This window comes from Cystoisospora suis (assembly GCF_002600585.1).
Source record: "Cystoisospora suis strain Wien I chromosome Unknown contig_1543, whole genome shotgun sequence".
Classification (NCBI taxonomy): Eukaryota; Apicomplexa; class Conoidasida; order Eucoccidiorida; family Sarcocystidae; genus Cystoisospora; species Cystoisospora suis.
The window spans coordinates 52,730-69,965 of record NW_027154343.1 but is presented as its reverse complement, the minus strand read 5'-3'; the positions used below and the strand labels follow the sequence as shown (position 1 = coordinate 69,965).

Below are 17,236 nucleotides of genomic sequence, written 5' to 3'. Positions count from 1 at the left end.
GTATTGTCAGTGAGGGGGCTTCGTCTAGCAGCTAGGCGCCTTCGGGGAGTGACAAGGTTCGGGCAACGAGGGAGAATCTGGTTGGAAGTGCTGCTGGCCGTGTCGTGTCGCAGGAACTGGGCTCGCCAACAATGCATCACTTCTCAAAGGTATTGCACCTTCAGACCCCGCTTCGGCGGTTGCCGACGGAGGCCGGCGCTTGCAAGCTGTGTCCTTTTCTGAACTCGGAGGAGGCAAAATTGTACGTTGACTCTACAGTTTTACTTCCCACGGCTGTCCGTGCAGTCTCTATTAGTCCTCTGTGTTACTGATACTCGGCCTACAGAAAGAACACCTTGTTGGTCTACTGAAGAAGGCACGACAGGTATTTTCTAATGAGAACCTCGCTAAGGACGCCCAGGTCAAAGATGCTATTGAATCTCAAGTTCAGACGGCGGCAGGCTTGGACCTGAGTGAGTCTGTACAAACTCGAGACGAGTGCCACAACTGTACACGACTGCTAAGAACTGCAGCCGACTGCTGTTGCTGAAGAGCAAGTCGCGCAGCTGTTCAAATGCTTTTAGCTCAGAAGAATTGTCAGTTATGTTTGCTTCTCAGTTATTGCCTGTGTGTCTAATTCTCTCCTGCGACCATACGAACTAATTGGGGCATTACTTTTTTCTCAGGCATTCTCAACTGTCTGTCACTACCTCGTGACGAAAAACCGCAGAAGCATGTGCTGCAGTTCTGCCGGAAGATTCACAAGGGCACAGCGCTCGGAGGCCTGTGCCAGCGTTTGTCTCGGTGGCTACTGACTCGCTTGGTTGCTCTGGGGCATGAGTGCAAAAAAGAGGTCCCAGGTGAACTTCTACAGACACTATCGAACGCTTGGGGGTCTTTTTTTTCGTCGGTCTTCTCTCGCCTACATAGTTGAGTTGTCGTTTGTGTTCTTGTACCATAGAGTGCTTGAAGGAGTTGGTGCTTCCTCTGACCCAGTCTGCGCTAACGCAGTTGACACAAGAAGGAGGTGAGCACCAGAACCCGGCCGACAGCTGCGGCGGAGGCGAGGGGTACATCTCCCGTGCGGTAGTGTTTACAGTCACTCGCGGTATGCACAAGCTGCAATGGCTGGGGCAGTCTTTTCGAGACACACACACACATTCTTTTGCGTCACTCGGTTTGGTCCTTCGCTGAGGCCATCAGACAGATTCATCTGGAAGACGCGACAGCTGACTGAGTCATGCTGGTTGGCGCGCGCCGGTTTGCCTCCCCGTGGTGTTGCAGACACTGTCCTCTACGCGGCCCGACAGATCAGTCTCCCCGAAGTTCCTGCCCACTTACTGCAAAGCGAAGACGATTCCGTGTCGCCCTACTTCGCAAGCCTAATGGGGGACGCATCTAGTCTTTCGGTTCACGCAATGCGGAGAGTGAGAGACATAGTTACGAAGAAGAATCCACGTCGCCTACCCGAAGCACGACGCAAGGTTCTCTTCGCTGTGAGTTCCCCCCCACAATGAATGAACGTGATGACATGAACTCCAGCTCTCCTGAGGCCCTGCTCTGTGTGGTAAACGGACCTCCATTTGTTCAGACCCTGAGGACCTACTACCTTGCAGACCTCAGGAGCGCCCCCCACGTTGATCCCCTCTTACTGGCGCTTCTCTCCCTCATGACGGAGAAAATGTGTACCAAGCAGCGAAAGAAGAAAGTCGTAGTTGCCGTCGCCGGTAGGAACACGAAAGTTAAGGCACAAGACATTATGATCGTTGCCTGGTCCCATCTGATCAAAGCAATGACGAAAACAACGATCTGCTCACCTACAGGGACCGAGAATACCAACTGCGATCTTCTATCCCGATACGTACAGTGGAAGACAGTTGTGAATCAGCAGCTCTTGAAAGGCAGCCACGAAGCTGCCACTGCAGCAGAAGGGCTTCTTGCGGAAGCCAGAGGCTTTACTCGGCTTGCAGAGAAAGTACAGCGCCAAGCTGCCAACGACTTTTTGTTCGGTAAGTTTTCGTAACCAGGCCCGACTGCGGGAGGAGTCTCGACAGGCGAAAATCTCTGTGCCGATGGCGCGACTTCTTTGAGGTCATCCTCAGTGAGACAAACCCCGCCTTCTCCCGTGCGTTGTGACACTGTCCAGGTGACTCGATCAGGCATTTGCCGTTTGGTGCGCTGATCGATTTCCTCGGAAAATGGAGGTGGCTGCGGAAACTGCTCATGAAAGTTGCGCGTGGGCTGGTGGAGAAAATGCTTCCCGGCGTGCACCTAAGGGGAAGAGTTCAAAAGAAGGGGAAGCAGGTGGGCTTGCAGCCGGTTCAGCGGTTTGCGCTCGCTTTGCATTATGGACTGAAAAAAGAGGCGGAAGTATTCATGGCCTCTGGACGGGAAGGGGTGGCGAGAGTTATCGGCCAGATGGTCCGAGGCTCTGTTAAAGATCTACTCCGTCGGGAACCAAATGCGCGAATCTCTCCTCAAACAACGGCCGTTTCAAGCTTTTACGACGCGTCCCCAGATCCGAGAACGTCTATAGAACGACTAGTGCTGCGACAGGGAGCCAACGAAACACGTTCCTTTTCCAACTCGATGGTAGTCGGTTCTGCAAGGCAGGCTGTGGTCCGCCGAATCTCTCTGGTCCAAAGCGACTGGACCGCGGGAGAGAAACGAGCTGTGGTTGGGATTATCGGTCTCGTCACTCTCATGGTCGGAATAAGTGGCCTGTCAGCAGGACCCGCAGCTTTGCCAATAGCTTTCATAATTGTTGGGGCGGCAATGTGCTTAGGTGCCGTCGTTCTTTCACTGAAAGACATGAACCTTCTCCCGCCCCTTCGGAGTGGCGCTGCCGGAGCAGGACGCGTGGAGGAAGAAGAGGAGGAAGAAGACGCAGAAGACAAACAACCACTTCTCGCTAAGCAATCGAGTTCTGAGGCGGAGGAAGAAAGTTGGTAGTCCGAAGTCTTTGCTCGCCTCGGCGGTGCGGGAGGGAATTTGCAAGTATTCCCGCCGCCTTGCTCGTCCTTGGATGACAAACTCCTCGGCCTCACAAACTAAAGGATCTGTGTATCCGTTCTAGAGGAGGATACAGCGTGGCTGCTAGACATCCGTGTCATGGCTGGTCCCATTTTCGAGAAACCCTTTCAGAAAAAAGCAAAACAATCTACACCACTCGCACGCTTCTACTGACTGTAAAGTGCGGGCGCACTTTCTGATGTCGCTGCCTGTAGCCTAGAGGGTGCGGGAGAGTGTTCTTTGTGCTGTCCAAAGAGACAATACTAAACGGTCTCAGCTAGAGCAGATAGACTCCGCGCGAGCGCTCGTGCACAAAGAATGTCTTGTGAAGGTGTGGCAACGCGTGCATCCGGCTGGGACGCCAGCGGGATCCGTGGCGCCTACGTTTGAACCGTCAGTGCTGCGATACTCGCGCGCTCGACCTTGAGCGCAGCACTCAAGTAGGGTGGCCCTATACCTGCGTCCGTAGTGACAGTCGCATCGGTTTCTATGTTGCTCCGTGCCTGAGAGTAGCTGACACAGCTAGTCCGGGAACCCCCGCCAAGCGACGTCTAATGGGATCTCAGTTACAACGAATTACTGTTACTCAACATTGAAACCTGTCATTAACACTTGGACCTGTATTCGATATGGAGTCAAAGGCCGATGAACCCCACGCGACGGTAGCGGGCTACTGAACTTCACTTTTTTTTCGCTGACAGTATCAGGACACCGTACAGGCGAGCGCACGACTCTCGCCAGGACAGGGAAACCGGCCTCATTGCTGGTTTCCCCGCTGGTCGCCCGCTTCACTTGAAGCCCTCGTTTGCATCCGGCTGAGATGAGTCTCTGGCGGTGTTGCTGGTTGCTCCTCTGCACTGAAGAGGAGTATGTCTGTCGACGCTCTTTGTGGAAAGGGATTCCCGACAGCAATTCCTGTTGGCTTTCCGGGAACCTCGCCAAGTTCGTCCGCGATGTCTTGCATTTCTTCTTCTGAAAGAGATCCTGCGATAGTCCCATGAGGTGCTTGGGATGTGCAGCCATCGCCGAAGTGCACGTCCATGCCCACGTTGGGAACAAGAAAGAAAGTGAGTGCAAGAGGAAGTAGGGGAAAGACTCCAGAAGCGATAATCACCGCCAGTCCCAGATTATCAAAGTTGCAGGGTCCACTCTCGTCCTTCAGCGTCTTTATCCCCAGGAGAAAAACGCACAGGAAGTTTCCCATGTACTTCGCCAAAGAACTCCCGAAGTTATTCACCCCGGCCACAACAGCGTACATGGTGCTCTCGACTTGCCGCGGGCACAGGCGAGAGATAAGAACGCACGAAGGCATGAATGCCCACATACTGATAACCTCTTCAATAATCGCAGCACTGCAGAAGTACCAGACTTTGTCGGGAATGCCCAGGTACTTGATATTCCACCGATAGATCATGGCGACGTCGAATAGCGATGTGAGGCAAGTCAGTAAGGAAGTGATCCAGAATGCTTTTCGAAAGGTCCACTTGCTTACGTACTTCTGAAATAAGGTGACCCCGATAAACCCAAAAATCGACTGCAAAGTGGACGTCAGGGTGAGGAGAAACGTCCAGCTGAAGTTGGGGCCGTCTTCCACACACTCCGAGCCACTGCGAAGCCAATACGTCACTTGGGAACCGATATTGGGCATCAGGAACCGGCTCAGGAACAGATATAAAATTGGCTTGAACAGGAGCGTAGGCAGGGTAAACCATAGCATCCCGACCATGGCGAAACCAGCGAAGAGTGCATACGAGAAACCGAGGATCTGCCGTTGGTCGTTGAAGAGCCCCGCCACAGCAGAACCGAGGGCTAGAAGACTCAGCACGATGGCGCAGATAAAAAGCCTCCGATGCTGCAAGAACTTCTGGTGCTGCGGGCAAAGACAACGGTGATGGGGATTGGCTCTGCCAGTTCTTCTTCAAGGCTGTTCGAGGCTAGGACAAAGAAAGCGCAAAACTCATCTAGCATCAGTAAAGTATCGTAGATGACTTTCGCTGCCGTCTCCGGTTTGCAAAGAGTCGTGAAATGGCGGGACTTGAGGTCAGTGGCAGAGAACCTCAGTAAAAAGTAAAGATCTAGTGTGATTATGGTTTGCGTGGCTTCGAGGTTGCGATGCAGGGAGGGCCGGCATCGTTTGCCGTGGACGATGTTCCTAAAGGTTGCCCGATCTAAAGCCGATCGCTAACCATCGTTAAGACAAGGCCTACAAATTGAACTCTATCGTAGTGTACTGTGCTTGATTTCGTCACTCAAGATATCGTATCCTTACCATTACCCTGGAGCCTTTTGGGATATATTGTTCACGCAGCAGACCGGGATGGGTTCTCCAACTCTTGAAGGGCCATGGCCAAGCGGTGACGAAAAGCTGCTGTGCCGTCAAGAGTAAGAAGGGAAGCAGCACCACCCGGAAAGACACGTAGTCGATGATAGGTCCGACCCAAACAGCTGCTAACAAGCTACCTACACAGGAGCAAAGCCAGACGTAAGACGTTAGAGCTGCGCCAGTTTCGGGCTTTTCTGCCATCCTTCTCGTATATGCCCCCTCGCAGAGAAGGTCATTGAATGACGCTTGTATCATGATCATGAGAAAGGAGAAAACGGCAATGCAGAACCCGATGTTGGAAGCGTACGTCGATAAGAGAACCGCGCCCACTACCCCAAGCAGCGCGGAAGCGACCATGAAGGGCCGCTTGTGGTACCCAAGCGGTGCGAAGACATCGCTCACAGTGCCGAGAAACCCCTTCATGCTCCAGGGGATCATGTAGATGGCGGAGGCGACGTTGTGCTTTTCCGCCGGGAGGTGAAGCATCTCTCGAAAGATAGGAGCGGAGGCACTAAGGGTCAGATTATACGCCATGCCCTTGACGAAGAGGTAATTGGACGCCAGCATCAACATCAGCCCCCCACCAAAGTCACGTCTTGTCGACCGGATGTAGTTCCATGGGTCTTTAATCAGACAGCGGAACACCGAGGTAGCCAGACCTTTCGCAACCTGGGATGGCTTGGAAGATCTTTTGTTTGAAGCATCAGCAACCTGTGGCAAGGAACAGTGGTCATCGCTGCACAGGAAGAGCCGCGCAGGACACAGGTAACTTAGGTGCTTAAGGAAAGTCTGGTAGGCCTGCTACACGCGGGACCCGACCGACGGTCCTGGAAAACTAGTCATGTGAAGATACACCTCTGTATGCCGAAAGGGTGTAGCTTGGTCACCTACGGGCTGCCTCATCTTTCGCTTCGCATACACTACCTCTGCAGATCAGTCTTTCTATCTCTTAGTGTGGCTCTCTCTTTGTCCACAGAGTTCTGCCTGAGATATCCTCTGACGACGGCCGGACCCACGGATGTATCGCTCGGCTAACCTATCCCTGTACAGCTTGTACAACACGACACGTACTTCCCAACGGGGCATATTGCATGCAAGGTAGTCGCATCGAGATGGCCTTCTTGGGCGTCGGCGGCGTTCGCGATCATAGCCATCGTGTATAACCGTGGAGTGGCTGGCCGGCTGACGGATGTCCAAGTTGTGTCAAGCGCCTGCGTGAGAGGGCTGAAGCTTTCGTCGGACCTTCAGCAGGCAGCGCCAGGCACGGTGAGAACGTCGAAATTGCTTACACGGCGGCAGCGGTCGCGGCATCCCTACTGCCCACCAGTTAACCTGTTCGGTGTACGGCAGATTCGAGCGAGGTGGCTGACGGACTGAACGCGCCACCAAAAACAGCACCTGATTAGATGGAGAAATGATTTTCACACGTCAGCCGTATGCGTACACACGTGTGCAGACTCCAGAAGATACAAGTCATTTTGTCAAGTGGCAGATCGCATTGTAGGTCCGGAGGGTTGTCCCCGCGGCACAACCACAGCACTATGGTACAGCAGAGATGCACGCTCGATCCTACTAATTGCTCGGCGGCGTGCCAACCGGAGGATGCTACTTCGTGACTTGGCAACGTTCCTGTTTCGGCGGCCGTGCTGGCTCCTCTCAGGAGGCGATCTGCGCTACGAAGACAGGCCGAGGAAAAACTTGTTTGGCGCAAACTTCGCGGCAGCGGTGCTCACGCTGGTACACGGCAGGCACGGCCGGTGAGCGTCTCGCTCCCCAGGGATCCCCATCTGGCTCAAAGTCAGTTGGGTAAGCAAGCTTTTCTGCAGTAGAATCTCCAACTGGAGCAGAGTCCCGCGAGAGTGGCCATCGAGACTACTCACAAATGCTTTGCGAAAATCTCCCTTTCGCGGACAGATGGAATCTCCCGCCTCCCTGACACCGCGGTCGTCACACATGGCCACTGCGGTCGAAACCGCTTTGTAGCTGTGGATGGCTGAAAGGTAGAGCACCGTCGGGTCTGGCATGAGCCACCGAAGACCAGATGTACCGGATTCTGTCATTCCCGGACCTCCATATATTTTTTCGGAGGATCTCACAACCTTGGGCTCGCACATCAAATGCGAGGGCTATTCTGTAGTACCGCGTCAGCCCACCGCCGGCTGGGAAGCACACATTTGACAATTAGCTCCCTCAGTACCAGGCCAGCTACCACAAAGGACCCCCGCCGTACCGTTGTGCGGAGTCCCTCGTACAAAGCTCTTGTCGTGAGACTCAGTTTGGTGCCCAACAAATGCACGATATACCGTTTCAGCCGTGGCATCCGAGACTTCCAGGCGAGTCCTTTTAGGTAGGTGGTCCACTTTTTGAAATGCAGTGGTGCCTTTGTTCTTTGAAGGGCCTCCAGTTGCGCAGCCGGTAACTTAACAGAAACAAAGCATTCAGCTATCCACGAAAACGACAGGCTATTGTTGGCCTCCTGGCTATGTTGGTGACGATACGCCGTCAGGGGAGGGCGGCGAATTCAGCGCGGTACGGCAATTCTTTTTTTCTCGACGATCGGTGTGCCTGTCCCCCAGTGACACCGAACAAAAAGAAGCCTTTCTCCAGACTAGAAGTGCAAGGTATAACAAGTGAAACACGGCACCTCCGCTGGTCTTGACTGTTAGATAGAGAAGGCGAGGAGTTGACCGGTTGCACATGAAGCCGCCAGTCTTGCTGAAGCTCCTGGGGGGCACTGTCTACCCCGGCCTTACACAACCATGAAAGGCCTAGGGCAGCCATCTGTCCTTCGCAAAAAGTCGCTCTCACCTCGTGGCATGCAGTAGGGTGACTCTTGGTTGGCGGAATGCAGGGGTTATGCCGGTGCATTGTTTCTCGTCACCAAGCCGGTTGGCCAGGAAATTCAACCGGAGTGACTCTTCTTTTCAGGGGGAGGATGGAAGCAATGCCGCTGAATGAAATACCGTCTTACTGACCAACACAGACTACGCGAACAGAGGAATGCTTTTTTCTAAACCTTGTACAGGAGGAGCAGACAAAACTTGAACTAAAGAAGTCCGATGCTGTCTGGCATGACTCAACTTCAGCGGAATTCCTCACTTACCCGAGGCAGAAAGCCTGATGGTGTGTTCGTGATCTACCAACAGCGAGGCGAGATCTTGGCGGTGCCTCGGCCGTGAGAGACCCACAGACGTTGCCTGTGCAGACGTGGCCACCTCACCAACTGAATACTGCGAGCTAGGTTTACCTTTGTGTTGGAGAACTGAACTGTCCTGTCTAAACCGAGGGGTGGGGCACGTGTTCAATACCTGAATATTGATGGCCAGGGGAGGTCCAGCCATGACCCACACCGACATCCCCTCAGTGCACTAACACCAGCACAGAAACGGGAGTACGTGAAGAGGTCAGACCTCCGAACTCGCTGCCGAAATTCCGATCCTAACTTGTTAGGACGAGTGCAGCAACAGGAGACGCGCGCAACGCGCGGCCACCGGCGGCCCCGACCGCCAGTGGCCGCGCGTCTTGCGGGATCATGCCGTCTCCAGTGGGGGGTTGTTACAGGCCTTGTCGGACAAGAGAATCGAACACGCCTGCAGTTCCTTGTCTCGGGCACCGCTTGTTTTTGTTACGCTCTCACAAAGTGGGCAGCTTTGTCTCGTCTGTCTTCTTCCTGTCGGATCCTACACTTGTGCTTGGACAGCCTCTCGCAGCTTGACCCACGTTGCTTGCTTGAAGCTGGAGCCTGCTTCGCTTTCCTCTCCTTCCCGTTCTTCTTGCTGAAAGAACAGGGAATACACGGCACAGCGAGAGAAGCCTTTGATTGACCATGTGCCGTCCTCCTCAGTACTGATCTGTCTAAGATGTGCCTCGGAAACTTTCGGCGGGGGGGAAAGAGGGCGACGACCGGGCTCATTCAGGCAGTGTGCGAACCGAACGCGGGCGATAAGGCAGCGGCACTCGGGGTACCATCGCCCACTTGACCTTCGTGTTTTCTAGCAGAAGCTGTGATGTTCAGAACAGGCAACACTGGAAGACAACGATAGGCTCCCCAACCCTGCAATACTCACGAATTCCGAGACCGCCTGTTTGCTCCTGAAGAGCAATCACCATCGACTTCCCACCACTCCCGTGTCGTGCCGACCGCGTCTACGATGTACCTGCGGACACGAGTTGCGAAGAGAAATCACACGACGCCGATTCATGTGACTGGAAACCTGTCACACTTTCTCCGCTGCGATCTGACTCAAGCTTTCATTTACTGAAAAGGCTGTGTCTTCTCTCGTGTTCCTCGCACTGGAGGGCTCTGAGCTTCCACTCGGAAAACAATCCGGCGCTGCTAAAGTATGAACAAACACTCGTTTTCTTCCAAGCCATCCGTGCAACCTGGGAGACCTGAACTTCAAGATCACCTACGCCAGTCGGTTAACAAGTCTCGACGGTGGCCCTAGCTGCCGTCATTTCGGTCAGATGTTCATTCTTCCACCACCTAGCGTGGCTCTCTGAGTGCAAAACAACTCGTGCTCAATTCAGATGAAGCCCATGGGTGGCCAAGAAAACAAAAGAACTTCGAAAAACAGTGCCCACACACCCTCCGGTGACCGACGGCTCAGATTGGCTGCGGAGATGACCAAGTCAGTCAGGTTTATTTCCGTCCCGGTGGCGATTACAAGTTCCAACGACGTGCAGAGTTGGACAGCGGCGTCCCATCGGAGGGCAGTTGCATTTCACCGTCACGCACAGTGGCATATTTTAAACAATCTTGCGCCGAAGAATGCCATCTGTTCCCAGGGCAGACTCACAATGTACTGCATAGAAACCACCCAGACCAAAACCTCAGGCTCGTACCCGTTGCCGATAGGCGCGTCGCGGCGATCTGAAGCCGTCGCGTGAGTGGCCGCTCCTTTCTGGGAGGCAGCATCTTTTGGTTCCCCGCCCACCGACACTGACTCGCCTCCCTCAGGAAAATATTCTCCACGTCTCCGATCGAACAGAAGCGAAGAGGACGGAGAAAATGAAGCCAGAGGCAGATCAATGTCGGAAGCAGCTTGGCAACCGTCCCCTTTGTCCGCACTTCTGAGGCTAGCTAAACTGGAAGAAGCTCGGTGAAGGCGTTCACCTTTGCTGTCGCCTCTCCCGGGTTTGATGGAATCCTGAACGAGACCGAGAATGCGCGCCTCTTGCACCTTATCAATGACAAGAGGCCTAGCCGTTGCAAAGGCTTCCCAGTCTGCGTCGTCGTGCTTGTCGGTGCTGCTGGAGAAGTGCCCACCGGATCTGCGTAGTCTGGCTGGAGCGCCTCGGCCTCGAGTAGCTGGAGAGGAATTCCCGTTCCCAAGGTCAGCTTCGTCGTCAAGAAACCAAGTTCGATCCAAGAAGGCTAGACCCCTTTGCACCTTCTTCCGAACACCTTCGGTTCCACCATATGATTGTTCCATGCTAAGCTTTGCACGCCTGCTGACTTGACTGTCCTCTTCACTTTGCCCGTAGAGCGGGTCGCTGCTGTCTCCTTGGAAAGTTGCTTCCGGGCTATCCACACGGTCGCAATCCCAGCTTTCACCGGGACTTGCCTCACGTGTAAACACTTCGGCAGGTACCTGCTTCGTAAGTCCGAGGTCCACCTGAGAAAAATGATAGACAAAACGTCGGCAGAAAAGAAGATCTGCTGACCGGATTTTGCCTACTGACTAACCAGAAAGAAATGCGTTGTCTTGCGGACCATATGGTCCGCAAGACAACGGTGTGGCATCCAAAGGGGAGCCGCAGCAGCGCCATGACTCCAGAAACACGAGCCTGTCCAGGGAAATAGGGTTTTGCTCTTAGCAATGCTCAATTCTTCATGTGTAATGCGATCCAAAACCTTCAACAGAAGAAACGAGTCTACGAAGCATTGGACAGTCTTTCGGTATTCTCGCAAGAAGAATATCACGCTGGATCTCTCACACACATCCCCTGGAATACGGTACAGGCCACCCATCCTGCCTGAGCTAAATGGGTCCCAAGCAGTCAGCCCCTAAGAGCCAACCTAGATTCCCTTCAGTGTAGGTTAGTACGCTCACCAGAGTTCTTGAAAGCATAACTCTGTGTCTTCCCTTGATTGCTTTTGCCACTCCTCCCGAATTTGTCCGGCGATTCAGAGCCCTTACAAAGGTTTCGGCTAGAAATCGAAAAGATGGTGTCTGTCTCCATGGCTGCTCCGAAAATGGTAGCGTGCGCTGCAGGCCCGCACCCCACAGAGAGAACTGAAAGATGTCATTACGGTCATCGTAGCAACCGCCTGCTGTGGCTGAGAGAGGGTCTGCATGAGTGAGCTCTCCGTTTAGGAAGAACACTCCGGCGAGGCTCCTCGGGAGAAGAAAGCGAGCGAGCTTCCAACGCCCGTTGTACCGAACGGCTGGCACCTGCCACTCACAAAGGGGCTACGCCGGCAGCTGGGGATGGAAGAGGTCATATCTGATGCGCGACTGTTTGTTTCGCAAGTGCACACAACACAGCCCCACCACGGCAACGCGATTACCTCTTTTACTTCCAGCCGAGCAACAGCTATTAGTCCAAGCATAATGTCGGATATAGTGCAGTCCACGGCCCGGGAGACGCAGGATCGCGCGAGGGCTTCGGCAAATGCCTGTAGTCTATCCTCCACAGTTTGGGCTGACCCCCTTCCTGTTTCGGAGGCTTGGCCCGCCAGAGATGCCTTCACCGAAGTCTCCTCTGCATTACGGAAGTGACGCGTCGCACGTTGCTCGGTTGGTTCAGGGTTCTCTCCGAGCGTCTCTTCGTCTGTGCTGGGATCCTTCTGTCCTTGTGAGCTCTCTCGTACACACGCCCTCCGCGCTGCAGAAGGCAAGCGCTCCCAGAGAGGTCCATCGAAACAACCGACTTCGGAGGGATTACCCGGTGGAGTCAATCCTGAGAATCCGAACTGCCTCATTTTTCCGCGTAGATTCGTGTTTGTCGGCTCCGCGCTAAAGCCGCTTGCTAGGTCTGTGGTACCCCAACTCGCGGTCATCTTTCCAATGCTTCGGAGTCCTTGTGACAGCTTACAAAGAGTGAACAGAAGCAACAAATTTAGTCGGGGTGAGAGAGAGTCGAACGCGGTGTCCTCCGCAACTGCAAGTTCAGGGAGGTACCGCAGAGAGAATAAGAACGAGGGACATAAGTTGTCAACCCCCGGACTACAGGGAGCGGCGGAAAAAGGTGACGACAAAGGAGAAGCAACCTGATGGCTTGTACCAATAAGATTCTGAGCTCCGCCAGTATCTTGATCGGACAAGATGGGACCACTCTTGTCCGTGACGTCCGCAACTCTTTTCACCTCCTCTCCTCGGTGGTGGTAACAACCACGCCCCAAACCAGAATAATCACGAATCAGTTTACTGGCCGCCTCCTCGTGAAACGCAGCATTGAAGCGTAGCAGCTCATCTGTCGGCAGCTGCAGAAAGATTCCAGTTGACTGCTCGAGCTGCCATAGCGCCTGACGAAGCTCGCGACCGTTTTGCTGGAAGGACACACGGAGACAAGAAGTACAGAGACCTGTCAAGTGGTCAGTCTGGACCTCCTGAAGTCTGCGCTTGGACACATCTACTTCTGAGTTCACCCCCCCGGTATCCAGAAGGCTAGCACAGCCAAGCTGGGGAGGCTCCACATCGATATTCGGTCGCGTTTCGGCAGCTCGGGATTCTCTCACAGCAAGCCATCTACGTCCCCACCCCATCTGACTGAAAAATCTGTTCTGCAGTGGTTTCTCTTTGGGCTCTTCGCGAAATACAAACTCCACATGATTACGCGACCGTGCGAGTGCGTTACTGCGTATGCCCCGGTGTGCACTCCTGCAGCCGTGCCTACGTCCCTGGCTTCCCTTCTTTTTCCTCGCTTTCCTGTTTTTGTTTGACACTTCGCCGACGTCCGTCCACGTTAAATACTTACTCCTGTATCCGCGCAGAGCTTGAAAATTGCCTGAGAGGCCCTGGATGCTGTTCGGGCGGCTCTCCCTACTGCCGTGTCATTCGCTTCTACCAAGGGGGGAGGGCAGCCTGACTGCGAGGTACTCAGGACGTCAGACCAGGAGGAAGAACGACGAGCGGGGGAACAAGTTTCGAGAAGAGAAATCCTCGATGATAAAGAAGCTCCTTCAGCCTTTTCCCCTGTCAAGAGTGCTCCGCTCAGCCCTCGTACTGCGCGTGCAGACTCTGCTGCCAGTAGAGTGACGAGGCTTTCAGTTCCTCCCCGGAGGGAGCTAAGTGCGGCCGCCAAGGTCCCGCACTGCTCTAACACGAGCAACGCAGATGATTCTTCCGCTTCGTGCACTTGGCCTACGAAGAGAAGGTAGTCCTCACGTAAGGAAAGACAGCAACACGTGAGCGAGTAAAGAGCATGCCAAACTACAAAAGCAAGGAGACACAGAAGTACCCTCACCAAGAACTCTCCTCATTTCCTCCCCTACGCCACTCTCCACCCTTGCAAAAGCCACCAGCGGTCACGAACGCGAGCCACCTATCCAGCGGGCGCAGCCTAACATCCGCTTCTAACACGCTCATGCGGGGAACCGAGCTGTCGTTTTCGTCCCCGTGCAATATGGTACCTATGGATCAAGTATGAATGCATGCCGGTCCGCGAACAATGTGGAAATGCACCTCTTTACTTGACCACACCGGAATGTGTCTGGGGTGTAGATGTCCCGCACCTGCAAAGTCCATAAAGCCTCCTTGCGGGATCAGAGCTCTGTCTCTCACCTTCCTGTCGGCTCTGCTGTCCCTTCCTCTCTTGCAGCTGTGGCTGATATGTCCCTCCCGTTCTCGTCTCCTGCGCTAATGCGTTGAACGAAGTACATAATGCTTGCTGGAGCGCTTTCAGGAGATTCTTCGCTTCCTGCGTTCGCAGGCTCAGTCGGGCTAGAGCTGAGATCGCCGTAACAAGACCGTCTCTTGAAACCTTTTCCACAAGGCCTCTGCCTGCATAAGCTACAGTCTTAGTGGAGAGGCATTCTTCTCTCAACATTGTTCTCTCCTGAGAGGTGTCCAAGACTACTTTCATCTCATTTTCTTGATGAGGTGGGCTATCGGTGACCTCCTCTCCGGCACCATCCAGGTAGTTCCTTTTGTGTGAGTGTGAAAGAGGCACTCTCCCTCCGTCTGATACCAGCCTTCTTGCTAGTTCATCACAAAGTGCTTGAAGCATGTTTTCCACAGTCTCAGGCGGACGTCTCTGATTGCGCTCAAACCCAGAAGAGAGCGCCGACACCGGATATGAGAAGCTGTATGTGCTAAGAATAACCGCCAGCTGCTCTTCACTTGCGACTTTCAATAGTCGCGTGTGGATTTCGATCGCTAAGGCTACAAGTAACTTTGATGAACACGCCCGAAGCAACAGTACCGATTCTAGAATAGATACAATTGCTTCCGCCTTGAGACTCTGGCAGTCGAGATAACATCTCAGAAGAAGTGCTTGGGAAAGGCGTATCATCGTCTTTTCCTCCTCTGATTCCATTCCTTCTCTCCGTGCTGACGTATCATCGAAAGATAGAGAAGCCAACGTAGAAGTAGCAGAAGAGAAACTTGAAGGAAGAAGCGCAGCCTTCTGTAGAGCAACTTCACGGAGAAGACAGGCTGCCTCGTTGCCCTCTAGCGATTGAACAGTAGCCTTCGGTATTCTGAGAAGAGAAGAGAAGAGAGGAAGAGTGCCCTTACCTTGAGAGCAGAGAAAAGCATTCGAAGAGAGATGAGGATGTGAAATATCATTCAGCTGAGACTTGTCTGGAGAGATAGAACCTCCGTAGAATCGACTCGACGATGAGTTCAAGGAGAGAAGCGAAGAAGAAAGAGATGATGTTGGCGTGAAAGAAAGACTATTAGTAGAGAACAAGGAAGAAGGAAAAGTCAGAAAAGATAAGGAAGAGATGAAACATGGACGAGAAGGACTCGAGAGCTTTCGAAAGGTAGAAGACAGACGAAAAGAATGAATCGGTCCTGCTATTTGACGGCGTGAAGAAAGATGGTAAGCAAGTGAACGGGTCGGTAGTCCTTTCCTTACCGAGCAAACGCAAAGAAATGAAGAAGTACCGGGAGAAGTAGAAGCTGAACCATCTCCACCCTGGACCACGGCTAACTCACGAAAGACGCGAGATGATCTTCTCGATAAAGATGAAAGTGGCGAAGTGAAGTAAAGAAAACTATTATGATCAATAGGAGACTTCCTAGTAGAACCAAGGGTTCTCCCTTTCCTGTGCGTGACGAAGGAAAGAGCGAGGGCAGAGGGGACAGAAGCATTCTTCATACTTTGTAGCCAAGGACATGAAGAAGTAGACGCCTGAGAAGAAGAGGAAGAAAAGTTCTTCTCTCCCACGTCGCTAAGGTCATCCCCGGGTAGATAAGGGTTGATAGCGAGATCCATCTTCGCTCTATAGCTATTCTGCTGAGTAAGATGCTGATGAGAAGTCTGAACAACAATCTCAAAGAAGGAAAGAAGAAATTATGATGAGGCGTCTCTACGTACGGGACGAGAGTGTAGTGTTTCCATAGCTCTCTTCTTTTCAACGAAGAGAAAGAGCACTTGAAAGAAGAAGACTTTATCATAAGTAAAGTTTTGACAGGTTTGTGTCTTTGTATGTACGAAAGTTGCTCTTTCCGTAGTTGACGCCTCTTTCATGAAGAGATGACACGATCCGCCAAACCCGAGATGTCAAAGGCTGGTCTTGTATTGCCTGAAGTAACAAGTGCATGCGATTTCTCTTGAACTCCATCTTCAAGTCTCTTCAGGTGGTACATTGCCATCCCCCCCTCTCCAGATGATCTCAAGCCTCTCAACATCATTCTCATGATGAAACTTACAACTAAACGAATAGTAAAGATGGGCGCGTCTCCCTTCCGCTCTGAGGAGGCGCGAAACAAAAGGAACAGGAGGAGAGCCCATAGAAAGAGAGCCGTTCTCCGACGGTCCTTTGACAAAGAAACGTAGCTAGACAAAAAGAAGAGGATGGATGCTGGTGCGGATGCTGTCAGTCAAAGGAAAAACAAAACAACTCACGATAGCATCTCAAAGAAGAAAGAAAGATACCTAAGGTGTCAGAAAAACCGAAAGACGGGTAGATAAGAAGTTTACAGTAAGAATAGAATATCTACAAACAGACGGATTTCCACTTGGGAAAGAGGAGAGCACTTCAAAAGAACCAGAGAGGTTTGCTCTAAGATATGTTTCCCTAGACATCCCAGAAGGTCTGGAGAAGCTGCTTCGCCTCTTCAACGGACACTAAGTCTCCTTTCAAGATCCATCTGGAAATCCATCATTCAACACGGAAAATTGAGGCGTCTGCTCGCCTGCCTGGAGAAAGAAAACGAAGAGAAGAAGAAGCTCGGAGAAAAGAGGGAACATAGAAAGCAGACAGCGGTGTGTATGTACAGCTGTAAGTACTACTCGCTGCCTCTTTGAACCCAGGCCATCCACCTCTCCCACCTGCTCCTTTTCCTTTGCCTTTGTGGTCTATGTAGGTAGGAAAAAAGAAAAGACTGCAGTTGGAGATGCTTGTCTCCAGATGCACATGAAGCGTAGATGGAGACGTCTTTGTAGACATGGATACAAATGGATAGATTGGGTCTGGTAAGGAGACTCGTGCAGAGAGAGGTAACTACCAAGTACGGAGGAAAAAAAAGGAAGAAGTCTAACCGAGAGATCAGTTGAAATGTCAATAGAACAAACACGGATTGAATAGATTAGGTGTACATACACCATACCCGGAAAACTCGAGAAGACGGAGAAAAGAGAAACGAGGCGAAGAAGGGAGAGACGACTTGATCGCAAATGGTTGAGGCGACTCAGCTCTTTTGATGTTTTGACTCAAATGAAGGTTGTCTTGGGAGATCGAGACACATTCAGGGAGTTACTTGTTCTTCCAGTTGGTCTAGCGATCGATTCTCCTTTTTCACCCTCATG

The 17,236-nt window shown here is 52.6% G+C and overlaps 3 protein-coding genes across 3 annotated transcripts; 1 reads left to right on the top strand and 2 right to left on the bottom strand.

Annotated features, from left to right (window-relative positions):
• Nucleotides 1–361: 361 nt before the first annotated feature.
• Nucleotides 362–3,146, top strand: CSUI_003458 (uncharacterized protein; the record flags this gene model as incomplete). Its single annotated transcript, XM_068063656.1, has 6 exons — nt 362–452; nt 666–839; nt 941–1,006; nt 1,264–1,475; nt 1,571–1,988; nt 2,126–3,146. Coding segments are annotated over 6 exons (1,767 nt in total), but the record flags the coding sequence as incomplete, so codon positions are not given.
• Nucleotides 3,147–3,598: 452 nt separating this feature from the next.
• On the bottom strand, nt 3,599–6,050 carry CSUI_003457 (bt1 family protein). Its single transcript, XM_068063655.1, has 2 exons — nt 5,261–6,050; nt 3,599–4,861 (listed from the first exon to the last, which is right to left on the bottom strand). Exons 1-2 carry the CDS (start codon nt 5,885–5,887, stop codon nt 3,749–3,751), a joined length of 1,740 nt encoding a protein of 579 aa, XP_067924373.1. The 5' UTR covers nt 5,888–6,050; the 3' UTR covers nt 3,599–3,748.
• Nucleotides 6,051–6,385: 335 nt separating this feature from the next.
• Nucleotides 6,386–17,174, bottom strand: CSUI_003456 (uncharacterized protein). Its single transcript, XM_068063654.1, has 7 exons — nt 16,138–17,174; nt 14,044–15,745; nt 13,238–13,692; nt 11,829–12,809; nt 11,371–11,526; nt 10,114–10,932; nt 6,386–9,090 (listed from the first exon to the last, which is right to left on the bottom strand). The coding sequence occupies exons 2-7, from the start codon at nt 15,698–15,700 to the stop codon at nt 8,995–8,997; spliced, it is 4,164 nt and encodes a 1,387-aa protein (XP_067924372.1). The 5' UTR covers nt 15,701–15,745; nt 16,138–17,174; the 3' UTR covers nt 6,386–8,994.
• Nucleotides 17,175–17,236: the final 62 nt, after the last annotated feature.

Coding starts and splice junctions, on each gene's coding strand:
- CSUI_003457 (XM_068063655.1), bottom strand. CDS start 5,887: ATGTTGATGCTGGCGTCCAATTACCTCTTCGTCAAGGGCATGGCGTAT. Junction 4,862..5,260: donor CAAAAGGCTCCAGGGTAATG/GTAAGGATACGA, acceptor CTTTGCCCGCAG/CACCAGAAGTTCTTGCAGCA.
- CSUI_003456 (XM_068063654.1), bottom strand. CDS start 15,700: ATGGATCTCGCTATCAACCCTTATCTACCCGGGGATGACCTTAGCGAC. Junction 13,693..14,043: donor ACAGCAGAGCCGACAGGAAG/GTGAGAGACAGA, acceptor TTGCTTTTGTAG/TTTGGCATGCTCTTTACTCG. Junction 12,810..13,237: donor AGCTCTGCGCGGATACAGGA/GTAAGTATTTAA, acceptor GTGTCCTTCCAG/CAAAACGGTCGCGAGCTTCG.